Below are 15260 nucleotides of genomic sequence, written 5' to 3' on the forward strand. Positions count from 1 at the left end.
GTCCAGTGCCCTGCAAAGCCTTTGTACTGCTACAGCATTTCATGGACCTTCAGACAGGCAGAGCAATGCTTTGTTAAATCTACCTTCCCACTAGGGCACTCTTTATCCTGATTGTTTTCTTGCTAATTTCAAGCCAGTATACAGCACTATCTTCACAACTGAAGATAGTCAGGGGACTGCTGTTCTTGCACCTACAAATCTATGGATTCTGTAAACCTAAATCCCAGATCTTCACTTTTCTAACTCAATAGCAACTAAACCACCAATTAAAGACCAGCATCACATGGCATGTGTAAGCTGAAAAGCTAATTCCCACAGAGAAGATTTAATAGCTGAACTATGAAGTATACAGAAAGAAATGGATGCAAGAAACAGACTACAAGTAAGAACAGAATTGTCCAAAAAAAGTAACATATAGCAGGAGTACAGGAGCTGAGACATGTTCACGTGTTTCAGCAGGTTTTGCAAGGGAAGATAACAGCATGGATATCTTGTGGATTTGGATACAGAACTCTCTTCCAAGCAAGAGAAGTGGCACTAATGAAAGCACTGAAATAACAAAGCATAGCAGGCAAAGGACAAGCAGGACATGATGATATGACATCCAACCAGATGACAGGCCAAAGGAGAAAAAGACAAGCAGTATCTGATGTAGTAACAAAATATAATGTCAGCAGAAGCTGAAGAAAAGACAGGTAATATAATCAAAACAACAAGACAAAAGATGACCTTTGTACCACCTTCCTAAACATAATTAAAGAAAATGATACAGCATGAAAAAGTGTGGGTATGTATCACATTTTTTAGCTTCAGAGACTAGAAGGAATGGCTAGAACTGCAGATTTTGGGAGAGCATCTGCTTTCTGCAGTCTGATTTGACAGCATTCATCTACAACAGAATTCTCTGAAAAAAACAGACATAATTGCTTTCATAATTGCTGATGGACACAGCATTATTTTCATCCTGCAGATTTTCCCGAGAAAAGAATAAAATCTTCAAATTATTTTTGTTTATTGATTTCCTAGGAATTGCATGATCTTAGGTGGTTGACTGACTTAAATTTCAAAGGTCATACCTCTTTAAAAAGCTTAGTAGGTACTGCAATAGCCTTTTCTTCCTCCAGATAGGATGCCCAACACCATGCTTGCCTTCCTTTAGAGGGTACAGCTATAAAGAAACATAAAACAGGGAAATAATTCTGTAACTGTTAATATCTCAAGAAGAAAAATTCACAACACAAGTTTATAACATTCTTAAATTTACATTTTATGAAATGGACTCATGGTGTTCTTCAGAACTTATTTCAGAAAAAGAAGTTCTGTAGGCTGAAAGGCACCAGGAACGTGAAGGCTCCTGGTTCATCCAGAAACATTTCCAGCAGTTCAAACCTTGATTAGTAACAAGAAAAAGCTCCTTCGGGTGACAAGAACAATTTATAAAGTCTTGCTCCAACACAGTTTTCCTTATTGCTCCTATGAAGCACTAAGATATACAGTTTGCAAATGTGTAAAAAGATGAGTTCAAATGAGTTAAAATAGCTCAGTATTTTAAGGGGTTTCTTTTTCCCCCAAGTCCTCCTTTAACTGGAAAGTATTTTCAAGTGGATACTACTCATAGTAAGTTTTTTTTAATCAGGGTTGAAATACTCTATTCTTTAACAGTATTCAGACTGTTTCTCACCTACTCCATCACTTAGTAGTTTGATGGTTTTGGATAGAAAGATAGTGATTTAACAGTATTTTCTGCAAGTCTTCAGAACTGTCACCAGTGCTTTTTTTCCTCAGGATGTCATTAGCATATGACAGAAACCTCCAGTTTCAGGTTTGTTCACACAGTATGAACACTACACAGTAATTGCAATATTGCTTACAGTCCATCTTAATAATGGCTACAGTCACACAGTTTTCCGGCCTTGAAAATAAGGCACTACCTGCACTAGCAAGAGCCAGGAACTTCAAGAACAGATGGCTGGAGCCTGGCTACGTATGTATCTACTTTCATACACCTCTACTCTGCTCTACTGATCTCCACCTAAAATGCCTCCTCTTCACAGACAGCTTAGCATTTCAGACCATAAGCTCACACTGTCAGAAGGATTTATCACAGTCCACACTGTGATTCTGGTTTGATCCAGACTGTGGGCTACTCACAGGAAAAACAAATCCTTTAAATAACAGTCTGGCTTAGCATTTTTATGATTAAAACATGAACCATAACAATAGTGATGCCAAACTTTCCTGAAGAAAGCTTACAATAATGTAACCAAAAGACAATAAATTTCAGAGTGATAGTGACCTCTCAACACAATTAGACCACACTAATTTTATTTAGGATTTACCCAGTTTTTATCTATTCCAACAGAGAAATGTATTGTACTTGGTTCTGAATACAAAATGGTCTTTGATACCAGTTTATACATTTATACTGATGTTCTCCCAAATAAAAATTTAAAAAAACACCAACAGAAGAAATCTGTAAATCATTCTTTCAGTGGGCAGCAGTGATTTCCACAAAGCATCAGCTTTGTCCTTGTGTCTCACACACTTCTTATCTCTTCAGCCTTAGAAGCAACTGTAGAAATATTTCAGTAGTGATGCTGTCTTGGGAGGGGGATCTTCCATAACATTTATTGTTGCATCTTCAACCAGTAGTTCATCTGCCTGGTGCACATCAGAGCTAACTGGAGTTCTGTGTTGATTAGTGGCCTGGCAACCTCTGTTAATGTCTCCCCATCTACCATAAGAAGCACTCTGGAGGGCAAGATGTAGGTCTGTGGTTGGTGTACCACTGAGATATAATAGCAGCTGATTCTCCCATTCTTCCTAAAACTATCTATCATACAAATGGCTTGAAAGAACAGCACTCATTTAAAATATGTTTTATTATGTTGCTTCATGCAGTATATGTCCCTTTGGATTGATTATAGCAATTATTCCTAAACAGTTCCATAAACGTGTCTATTTCCAGCACATAATGAAGATGCAAAATTGATCCCCAAGGAAACAAAAGTAAACTTTCACTTCTGCTTGATACATGTCTTTCAGCATCTGGGAACTCAATGATGCTGATTCCCCCTAAGGCTGGCACTATTTAGAGGGACGAAAAGAAAAAAACCCAAAATGCACATTAGTTGCATTTACACTCACCAGATCCTCCCCTATGCTTCCTTAAAATGTAATTGCTGTAAATAACACTGTCACTGTCTTTTTACAGTAATGAAAAGAATTCAATAGGGAATATAAATTCTGTGAAACAATGCTGGTGATTCCCAATAAGATATGGGTATTACCTGAAGAACTGATGGTTGAGATTTTTGTTTCATAATCTAACTTACTTTGTTTCAAAACTGTTATCTCCCCTTTTCTTTTTCTCCTGGCTCTCTGTGAGACTCTCAAGATCCTTCCTTCAGATTTGTCCTCCTAAATTAGAAAGAGGAGAGAAAAAAAAAAAAAGTACAGTAACCTCATTAGCTTAGACGTCTAGTATGATAAAAGTCAAGATACTGAAGTTTAAACTGTGACTTCATTTAAATTGACCCAGCTCTCTCCTACCTCAAACAAACGTGCAGATGTCTAATAGAAGCAAAGTGAGCCATCAGTGACAAATCACAGCAAACACAATGAAAATGGCAGGCAGAAGGACTCTCACCACTTGGCACTCAGCCAGCCAGCCTTGCCTGACCCAGAGACAGATGAAGCCTTCAGCAGACCTCGCTGATAAATAACAGTATCTTTGGCATGTTCATGCTTCCAAAATTATTTAAAGGAAAACCTCTCACAGCTTTACTCTGTTTTTGGCTTTTTTTTCAAATGTACAATTGCTTTATGAAATACAAAATGGCACTGTGATCCTTTCAATTTTTTTTCACTGCTTTTGTCTTAACAGTTTTGTGAGCATCTGAGCAGATGAGCAGAGTAAGTACTCATCTGGGAGGGCAGATGCATGGAGACAAAGAAGGTATCCCCTGACTTTTGCCTAAGATACTGCTATGCAGAGAGCTGCAAATTCCCTCCTGACAACTCTAGTGTCTTCATCCTTTTGACAATTCTGTAGTAGCAGGACTCTATCCTTCTCCCTGAAAACTGTGCTACCCCCAGTAGTGCCACAGTTATTGGGAAGAAAACACATACTACAAGAAAACAAGCATTATAGGAAGATATTGTGGGGTAAGCTTTTTCTAAAATAAAGAATAATTCCAAAGGGGAAAAAAAACCCAAAAGCAAATTAAACTGCAACACAAAAGCAAAACAAATTCTTGGCTATGATTTTTAAAGGCAAATCACACTAAGAAAATCCAAAGTATTCCCTTCTTAACTGTAGTATAGCTTTCTTTGTAAATAAATTGTTGGTCTACAGTTATTTATTCATGTGCAGAATGACAAAGTAACAGGGTTGTTGGGAAATATGTACTCCTGTTTTTCCATGCTGAAGACATGGCAAGTCAACGTCAGCATAATTTTTCCTTTAAATTCTTTTTGTTCTGTTCTTAAAAAAGCAGGGGAAAAAGACCAAAACCAGCTTTTATCAAATCATTGTCAATAATTACAATTTACTGCTGAGGCATAATTAAATTGGCAAACAAACCAGCTACTTATTGTGGCTCTGACAGAGTGATGAAGTCTCTTCTCTTTGTGGACTGATGGAGCTACTGACATTGCAATACAAGGCAAAACTCCCACCCAAATACTTGCAGGAATGGGTTGATGATGCATACTAACAATTTCATCTGGATTCTCCTTCTTCTCCCCATTATCCCGGGACTCTTCTTTGAGAGGTACTTTTGCTTTTCTTTTCCGAATGCCTTTAGAATCATCTTCCCCATTGCATTCCACGCTGGGATTTTCCTCCTTTGGCTCTCTATCACAGAAGTAACACAATGACACAAAGCTAATATTATTTCACTTCTCATATTCATAAAACAAGTAAAAAAGCAAGTAAATGTGTGGGTCCCATAGTACTATACTGAATATATTCTTAGAAATACTACTGAAAATTAAGTCTGTCAAAAGAATTAATCTGAGAGACACACAATAGCAACTGTAAAAGGAAAGCTGTCAGCTTATGCTGAACAAGTTTTACATGTTTTAAACAGTGTGTCTTTTCTCATGTACCATCAAGTCTCCCAGAGAAGCAAACTGTGAAATGTTTAGGACTGCAGGGCAGTTTAGAGAGAGGAAGGCAAAGGTAATTGTTAAGTCTGACAAATCCAATTGGAGAAAGCTGGTATGTGACTGTACAAATTGCTAAACAAGAAATCAGAACAGAAAACTTTGAAGCAATTAGCTAAAATGAAGGAAAATGTACAAAATCATAAATGTTTAAAACTGCCATAATCTAGCAATATGCAATACAGAATGGACACACTAACACAAACATGCTTTTATGATGAGATGAAATGCACTAACTGAAAAAAAGGAACTGAGAAGCTGCAGTATGCTCATGTTTTCACTCACTGTCAGCTATAAAACAGCTCTTGCACTTAATTATAATTAACTTACCACCCCAACCATCTCATTACTGATTATCTTAATTCCAATGACTGAAACAGGGTGGGAGTCTGATACTGATTCATGCATCCCATAGACTGTTTTACTGCTTGCGTCTGACAGCAGAACACAGCACACTGAGTAAAAAAGACTGCCTTCAATGTCAGTGTTAGACAAAACCAAATGTTGTTAAGGCATTTACACAAAAAACAGTGAAAGAACTTTATAAACCAATGGTGACACTGAAACTGAATATCTCCCTCTGGCCCACCATGAACATTTTATCCCACCACTTCACTCTCGTGCTGCATTTACGCCAAATTCTTTGTTTCTATGCTTTATTATAGTACCTACTTGTTTTTTACTTGTTGGGCACATTTCTGGCTGCAAAATTTCCCTTCAGGAACAAATTCTTCTATGGCACCATAGCGGTAACAGTTTTCACAGAAAACAAGTCCATCCACTTTTGCAGTTTCCTTCAACCTTGTGGGGATCCCTGTCTTTTCTGAAAAGGCTGCACAATGACAAAAGTTAACTTCACTTAGGTAGAGGTGATACATTCCCAAACATTCTCAGCGGGCCTTGCCAAGCAAACAGAAAAACATCAGCCACACCACTCTTGTCAGAATGAAGAACTAGGAGTTAGTGTTTGTATGAGGTCCACATTGCTGACAAGCAAGTCAGGTTTTCATATTGCAACAGGAGAGAGGAACCCACTATTCTATGGTTCTGTCACGGCTTGATGTGGCTACTTGTGGAAGGACTGAATTTTGTGACAGGCACTGACTGCCCACAGAGTCATCACCGTTTAGAGTCCATGACCTCATCTCTTCCTGATATGCCTACACCTAAATTTGGGAGAAAAGGGTTGGGGCAAGTTATCTTTACATTAGTTTAAATTATTTCTGGAAGCAAATTGCTGACTACAGTCTGCAGCCTCTAGCAGCAGCTACTGCTCAACCGGCCTGAGGTCCACCAGAAGTGAAACATCACTCACTTGTAACAAAGCAATCTTCAAATACTAAGTTGCAATTTCCCCACAACAGACATAGCGCCTAGGAGAGGCTGTATCCCTGAGAGAGTGCAGTTATTTTCCCTCACAAGCAAGTATGAAGCACTGTCAAGTACGCCAGCCTCTAGAGCAGGTTGTTGTCTTTGTACCTCCCCAAAAGGCAAACCTCAAGTCACAGACTATTTATGTTGCTTAAGCACTGTAGTGTCTTTGAAAGCAGAGTCAAATGAACACTTCCATGCAGGCTATCTCCCCCAGAAGAATATCTAATGTATGTTATATTTACACACCAGCATCATAAGTGGTTCAAAACAACTATTTCTTCTCACAACGGAAAATTTTAGCAGTGTTTTTACTTTTGGGGAGCACTAAATTAATCACGGATGGTGCAAGGTAGTAGCAGAATGCTTACTCGATATGTTTATGCATCCACAAACAGAGTTCAATTCAGTAGAAACAGAATTTTTTGTTTAGGTTTGTCAGACTGGAGGGGACGCAGTTGCTGTTGGTCACTGATCTCTCAGTCTAAGCAGAAAACCTGTTGTGCTACTACACTGTCACAGCAATGCTACTCTCATCACAGATTTGAAATCTGAATTAACTATCACTGCCTTGCCACAGAACACATTAACAGTGGTCTGCAGCTTCAGACCTCGGGAGGGCCCAAACCACTTTCCTACCAGTGTTAATGTCTCACATGACAATTATGAACTAACAGTGAGGGAGCAGCAAAGGAAAGCTCTCACTGACTTCTCGTGCTTATAGGGATGATTATGAAACAAAAATTGTGATGTCTGCTTTTCAAAAGCCTTACAGCATACATATTTTAAAAGAAAGTTGATAAAATGTAATACCAATGAGGAAAAAAACTAGGTAGCTGTAAATAATCACAAAACCACTTGTGATATTCTCTTTCACGCTACTCCATCATTACTGGAGTCAGTGTAAAAAGATTGCAGTAATTTATGACCATGTAAACCAACTTTCCTTGAACAAAACAGGTGTTTCTTACTTCAATATTTTAAATCCAGGAAACACTTTATCTGGTAGATAGATACTACAACTCTTAGAATTTTACCATTTAAGACAAACATAAACTGTTACTGCAGACTGATTTTAATGCTCAAAAAAAAATCGTAGTTGGCAGGAGCAAGGCATCTGTGGGGGTATGCACTGCACATCTAACACTGACACCGGTGGTAGCAGCTGTGCTGACCATACCAAGGCAGTTTGCAGTGCACAAACCAACTCCAGTCTGTTAGGAAAGTCTGTGGGCAGTCTGTGAGAACCAGCTCAACAAAAAATTCAATAATTTAAAATTCTCAATAATTAAAAGAAACTTATTATTTTGCAAATTAAATAGAGGGAAAATACCAATCCTAAATTTAGAGAAAATTACCGTAAGGAAAAAAAATGTGGCTGTAATTGAACTTCAGATGTTTAACAGTGGAATTATTTCCTTTCAACTTGAAATTAAATTTATTTTCATACTAATTTACACCCCAAGAAACGGGTTACTTCGTAAGAGATACTTTGTCCATTAAAGCAAGTAAATTGTTTTTTTTTATTTTTTATTTTGGATGCAAGCTTTAAGGAAAGTTGATACATTAAAGAAACTACAGTCTACCACAGAAAATGTTTACTGCTTCTTAACTGACCTTCTTGAGCAGTTGGAACCATCCAGGTTGTGGTAGCAGTTGCCTTTTTAACACTTTCCATCTCAGTTTCATCTGTAATTACTTCCAGGGCCCCAAATTCATTGACTCTAAACTGTAAGACAAAACAAATGGCACAGAGCATAGTAAAAATTTACTAGAAGTCTCTTGAAGTATCTTCTATTCAATATAGTTTTTACATGGTGTCCTCATCATATTGCCTATTTTCTGTTTCTGCTTATCCCCATGGAATTCAAAACAAGTCATTCTTGTTTCTATCAAGCCAAATCTGAATTCATTTTGATATCTATAAATATTAATTCGCAATAGATGCTGATCCAGATGCCTCCAATAGCTAACTTACACACACATATTAAAAAAAAACAGTAACAGAAATTCATGGGAATATCCCCATGCCATATGTTTTTCACTGCCAGCAAAATAACACACTCCAGACACTAAGTATTATTTCTGAGGACAAGGGAGCTGAATGAACATCACACACCAAATGCTTCACAGAGTACAGAAATTTCAGCATTCTCTGAAAACCCAGTACTTCCCCACTAAAAAGCACACATAAACAAACATCTCAAGGCAGTTTATGAGGTGTTTAATTACACGCTGAATGTGATATTACTGTCAGCCAGACACAAGGCTCAACAATGCCCCACATGCTGTGCTTACACTGGAGCACCACGAGTTATAGCTGTCCTGCTGCCAGAAGAAAAGTTTCTTCCCAATGCTGTAGTGATTACAGCACTACCACATGAAAATAATTCTGCTTCCCAGTCACTACGTGGTTTGCAGGCCCAGCTGGTGACATGGGTTTAGCTCAAGGCAGTGTTTTGTCCCTGACGCCTGCTCTGAACAGGGAAGGGGTGCCTTTGCCACAGAGAACAGGTCTTTATCAGTGTGGTGCTCTTACCAACAGCTATCAACAGGGAAAATTACATCTGAGAGAGTCCTTCAAAGCTCCCCGACATCCACCAGAGAGGATATTCCTTCAAGGCCATTGCATGAAGCCTATTTCTGTTTCTCTGGTCAGGCTACTTTACCTCAGGAAAATGGGAATGGGAACAATTGCCTGGCACTACATGGACCCTTTCTGTGCCTCCAGAGGCTGTTGAACATATCACACCCCCTCACTTTGGACCCTGCCATGATACAGTATTGAAAATAAGCCATTCTGGCTGCAAGCAAAGGTGACCCCTATATATACACACACACGTATAAAGTGTGCTTTCACTAATACAGTCCTTCCAGCTTTAATATTTGCAAAGAGCCAAGAGGTCCTAAGGAATGTGAACAGCTAAGAAATAGGCTAGGAGGTAGAAAGGGAAGAAGCCCTCACACAATCATAAGATGTCTGGAGCTAAGATTTTTGCTTGTGATCAGCTGTGCTCACTACAGATATGAAAGCATGGACAAAATGCTGATAAATCCATCTGGACTGAAACACCATGAGTTCAACTTTGAAAGGCAACCAAATGCATTAAACACCACGTGCTGATGCTTCAGTTTGTGGAGAGACATTCATGCTGTTCCAACCACAGAAAAGCAGTAGAGTTGCTATTCAGAAGAGTCTTACAGCTGACTTACGCACTCAGTCCTGTTCCTATTTTGGTTAAGCTCATTTCTGCTATTTGTGCTTTGCTGCCTCTGCAACAAGTGGATGTCAGAGGGAAAACCTTCCTCGCTTTCAAGAGCTCCAACTCTGCAAGAGCTGTCTCACAGCAGGCAAGCTGTGAACATGAGCCAAGACACCTGCAGGTTGCTGCAGCCTACCAGCAGGCAGGGCACAGGGAGGTTACTGAGCAGATCTTCGAAACACTCTCCCACACCTTCATACAGTGTCAGCTGGAACTTCCATGTGCCAAAGGTATTTCTGAACAGTCCTGGGATACCTAAATACCTGGAATGTTTCTGCATGGTTCAATCAATGGCCAGCCCTGACACCACACACATGTTCCTCCTCCACCGGGGCCTACTGTGGAATGCAAGGACATCCCCCCAGGTAATGCAGTGACCTGCCAGCCCATCTGGCTCCAGAGGGCTCACTGCTGACTGATAGGCACCAAACAATGGAAGACAGATGACTGCAGGGAAGACAGCTCCCAGCCTCTCTTTCCCTGGAGGCTGTTAACAGCAGCAAGAGCTGAACCATTAAAGAAAAGCTCCTCAAGGAGCTCCTCAAAGCCAGGCAACCATGCTAAGATGGTCTCAGTGATGGGGAGTGACAACTTGCCACTGCCTTAGCAGGCGGGAGGGCACAACAGTCCAACTGGGCACTGCTTCACTGATCACTAACTCCTGGTTACTCCTATAACTCCTGCAGCCTTGCCTTTATTTGTGTCAGAGGCCTCCAGCTGCTGTTTGGAGGCAAACTTGAATTCATGACTGCTCTCACTCCCTATTTTCCCAGTGACACATCAGCACTAATGTATACCCCAAGCTCTTTGTGGCTAACCAGAGCAACACCTCAGACCTGGGAAGTAATACTCTGGTTTTAGCTGGGGAGGAAAAGACATTAACAGCTTGTGACAAAGCTTAACTACTTAAAAACAGGATAAATAGATGTACAAAGCAGCATGCTGCACAAAGTCATCACAGGATAATAGCTGCCAGAGCAACATGCCAACTAGTGTATACTGCTGGAAGCATGACAAAAAAGGATCTAGATTAATGGTGGTTTATGTGCCTATGAAAAAATTCAACACATTTGTAAGCCTCCTCTACTTGGAGTGTAGGCAATAGAAAACCTAAAAGTAAAGTTTCCATCATAATATTTCCTCCAAAGCAAAATACAGTAAGGGCAGTCCTCCTAGGCACTTCCCAAGGTGTCTTGACAGTTTGAAATGTCACAGCAGGTGACAGTGCCATTGAGCCAGCTTCTGAGGATGGATCCATAGCTTTCTCAGAAATAAAAATTTGTTTTCAAGTCACAAAACTCCTTTAGTAAATATAGAAATTTGCATTGGATAAAAGGATTTCCCTTCAATCTGCCTTCATTGCATCAAATGGTGAAACTCCCCTTGATGGAAACAAAAGCTATAACCAAGCACTTGACAAATAAACTCACAAAAAAGACTGATTTTTGTCACTTAAGTGTTTTAAAGAGAATAAATTATTAGGCTTATTCTGTATAAATTCAATCCACTTGGCTTTTGTCAAATGCCTGTTGGCAAATTTTAAGTAATCTCTTAAAATGATTCTCTGTCCCATGCTATAAAGCCAATGGTTTTAAAAGATCAGACAGCAACAGAGAAGAGAAAGAAACCTCAACAGCTTTCCTGAACAAATTCACATGAAGATAAACAGGAATAAATATAGCATCTGGATAGGAAATTTAATTTCCAAAGTTTCATGTACAGGCGAGTAATTAGGGCAAAAATATACATGTTCAAGTAACTGCAATTCTTTTAATGCAAGCATATTGTAACTGAGTTGGCAGGAAAAGTCCAGCTGCTAATAGGTAAGTATGCAACACAGAACTTCCTCAGCTGCCTTGTCTGCAGTTTCCACAAGGATCAAGAAGGATCAAGGATCAAGCTTCCATTTAAATATCATTAGAGATTCCTTCCACACAGAGCTGAGATACATTTTCATGTTCTCAGGAAATGATGCCTTGATATATTAAAACCTCAGCTTTTATGACTATTAATTTTATCCCCAGGAAAATTTTAATATTCATTCAATAGATAATAAACATATTGAGGGAAGCCAAGGCTTAAATAAATAATAATCAAACATTATCAATACTTTCTGAACCATTTCTGTCCATCCACATGCTAAGTTTTTCTACTGGGACCAAAATTACTTTCAATAAATATTTTCCAAAAAATTAAAATTATTTGAAAATTTACACTGAATGGACTGAAACAAGTATCATAAGCCATTAATATGAAGTCTTTGTCTACTACAAGCAATAGTATCACACAAAGTATTTCATAAATGTTTCAGAAGATGACAGGTTTTCTGTTACCAGTGAACTGAAAGTCCATTCCTGAATTTCCTTCTTGAAAATCTTCCTTTTATATTTTAATTTCCACATATTCATTGTCAGTTTGTACCCATTTTTTTCTGAAGCCACATTACCCTATTGATTACATAGCTCTAGTACCCTAATACTTACTTTCTTGGTATAGGATAGAGCAAGGAATTATGTACCTCCTCAAACTCAATTTTATTGCGCTAAGCACAAGGTCCTTCTGTTCTTACAAAAATATTCTCCATCTTCCTGTTCAGCCTGTCATTCTTTGCCCACCATGTGCTATGCTGAACCATGGAAATCCCAGGGAACATGACAAAGCATAACTCCAGTGAGTTTAGAGAACTTCCATTTCTAATGGAAGTTCTTTGCCTTATCCTGCTGGCTGGAAGACACTGTGGTTTTATGTAGGGCTAAATGAATGCTAAAAGGGCTTTCAGTTCTCTTTTCCACATTTCATAAAAATACTCTTGAGCATTTGTCTCTCTGTGGGATGAAAAAAAATTGCAAACAATGAAAAATGTCTATCATATTGTAGATTAAGTCTTAAAAGTCTTAAGTCTCAAACCTGTTGGGAACAAATGCATACAATCTAGTTTCAAATTAAGTCCCCACTGTTACATGTGTCCAGTTCAGAGCAACACAGATCAGACTATCAATGCTTGCTGTTACTTGTGCCCTCTTAAGAATGTAAAAGATCTCATCAGTTCCCACAGGTATCAAATCAGAATAAAAGTTGCTATTGTTTTATATATGGTAAAATTATTATCTGGGAGGACAGACAAAAAAAAAACAAACAAGGGAAGAACAGTCGAAGTGCAAAGGAAAAAAAAAAAAAGAACAAAGCCTCCACATATGTTAATGCACAGCTTTAAAATAAATTAGAAAAATCAGCCAACACCACCATCTACTGGGCAAGACAAGGACAAAGAGTTCATTGCAATAAAGACAATTGTTACTCCATTCTGACAGTAACTTCAGCAACAAAACACATCTTGACACCACAACAGTGATTGTAGACATTCTCAGAAGAAATTCGCAAAGTTTTCAATATCCAAAACACAAGTAAATTGAGTAAATGTTCAGTACTCTTGATGCCTATGAAGTAGCTAAGCTTAAACTCACAGAATTCCACAGAAGTTTGTCAAGAGGACTGACACCTGGGACTTCAGTGATACAAGAACTACACTCTGATCTCTAGCTAGCAAAAAGTTATCATCATTCTTGGTGTTAATCACTGTTTAGTCACAGTGGTTTCAGTAGGACTCCTCAAATAAATCAGAGCTTTCCTAGCATTTTACAGTCTTTTTAAACTAAAGGAATTGTCTGTCGCCATTGAATTGTCCAACCACACCCTGCTACATGCTGAACTATTTTTAACATATTACTTAAGTTGAATAAGTTATTAGATGCCAGAGCTTGTCCATTCAACCAGACCCCTCTTCCCTGTGTGTGTGATACACTCTTTACATGCACAATCACATACTACTTTTTCCACAGAACCCCTGCCCCAGGCAAGGGCTGAATAGCATTCAGAAAAATGAGGCGGCTGTTGGTATTTTTATACTCTTTCTTCAAGCAGTAAAGCCAGTCTTATTTACTCTACATGGTTTGAAAGCAGAATGACTGTTTATTTTCTTTTTTAAAAAAACCCAGTGTACAACAAAGAACACGTATCTAAAAAAGCTTTAGGCACTCTAGCAATTACTGTTACAATGCAGTGTAAAGTAACTCCTGAAACAAAATCTCTGTTCTCAGCCACTTATAAAAGGAAAAAATCTCCCTTTGGTAGCTCTTCCTCGTTCTGAGCACTCTGCTCCCAGCTTATTTTAAAGCACTCAGTAAGCACGTGACCCCTTACACTTGCCTCGTCACAAAATTTTGACTCTTTTAGGGATAGAGAATACCGGGGAATTGTGCTGTTCCCACACCTGCCAATTCTGCTTCTTCAATCATGAGAAAGGATCCTGCCTGCACACTGCTACTCTGCAAGTATGGCAAAAGACAATCAATCTTAAGCAGGATCACGGCATATGTAGGGCTCCCTAAATCACAAGCAGCAGAAATTAAATTCCTCACCACGAGCAAGGGGCAAGGCCAGACCCACTCTCACTGGAAAGATGTTGTCAGCAAGAAAGGCAAGCACTTCCACCAATCTTGGACTGATTTTAAGATGCTTCAGTAACACTGCAATAGGCTAATCCTGAAGTAACAAAGAAGAGAGAACAATTTGCATCCAAAAATAAAGGGTTTTTTCCTATCTGGGCAGGCACAAGCAGGAAGGAATTGCTATCAAATTATATCCTTCCAAAAATAAAAATAATAGGAGCATTCTCTCAGAAGGAACAGAAAGCTAAGGTACCATCAGAAAACATATCCCTTTAGCAAGAGAGACCGACATTTTCCCAGTATATACCAATACCTCAGTCTTGTCTACAGTAACGTTTATCTACTTTATTCTTAGACACTCCTCAGGCTCTTCCAAACCTCCCCCCATCCCACTTCAAGTGCTCAAGAATTATCTCAGTACCAGAGGGCTTCCCACTGATTTCTCTACACTGCAAACTCAGTCTGCCTTATTATCTCCACTTGAGTAGGAAATTGCAGCTAAACAGACTTTCTTAAGGTGACACATAAATCAGCAACAGAGCCAGAAGTCAAGGCCTGCCAAGATGACGCTTATTGATCCAGAAGTTGACCTACAAGGCAACCCTGGCTCCGAATTATTTTGGCCAGAATATTTCTAGACACAAAACACTAATATCTCATGGGAAGCCCAAGCTAGCAAACAAATAAAAAATGGCTACTTGCCAAAAATTTGGTTCCAGTGAGTTGTTCAGCATTGCGCAGAAAGGCTGCAGTAGAAACAAGTGTCGTGCTAAGTGTTCCTGTGTGGGATTTACCTGCCACAAAACTATTCCTTTTCCTTCCTGAAACCCTCTGCACAGTTGTTTGCAAATTTAACAGCAACTACAGCAAACAGCACAAAATGTTTTGTAGTAAAATCACTTAAGGGAAGACTGCCATGAATACACACGACAGAACCCAAATGAAGATCCAAAGGCAAACTCAAATCCAGCATTTCTTGATTTTGCAGTTTTAATGATTTTAATAGTGA

At 38.9% G+C, this 15260-nt stretch overlaps 1 protein-coding gene across 4 annotated transcripts in view; it reads right to left on the reverse strand.

The window, feature by feature from the left end:
• L3MBTL3 (L3MBTL histone methyl-lysine binding protein 3) overlaps positions 1-15260 on the reverse strand; it is a 77121-nt gene that overhangs the window by 47600 nt on the left and 14261 nt on the right. For all 4 annotated transcript variants that reach the window (XM_053974322.1, XM_053974320.1, XM_053974323.1 and 1 more), the window contains exons 3-7: positions 8158-8269; positions 5842-6001; positions 4720-4858; positions 3336-3420; positions 1077-1168 (exon numbers count right to left, since the gene is read on the reverse strand). In XM_053974322.1, the coding sequence (XP_053830297.1) occupies positions 1077-1168; positions 3336-3420; positions 4720-4858; positions 5842-6001; positions 8158-8269 (588 nt within the window). The remainder of the gene's footprint in view (positions 1-1076; positions 1169-3335; positions 3421-4719; positions 4859-5841; positions 6002-8157; positions 8270-15260) is intronic.

Source organism: Vidua macroura, chromosome 3 (genome assembly GCF_024509145.1).
Source record: "Vidua macroura isolate BioBank_ID:100142 chromosome 3, ASM2450914v1, whole genome shotgun sequence".
In the NCBI taxonomy this organism is placed as follows: domain Eukaryota; kingdom Metazoa; phylum Chordata; class Aves; order Passeriformes; family Viduidae; genus Vidua; species Vidua macroura.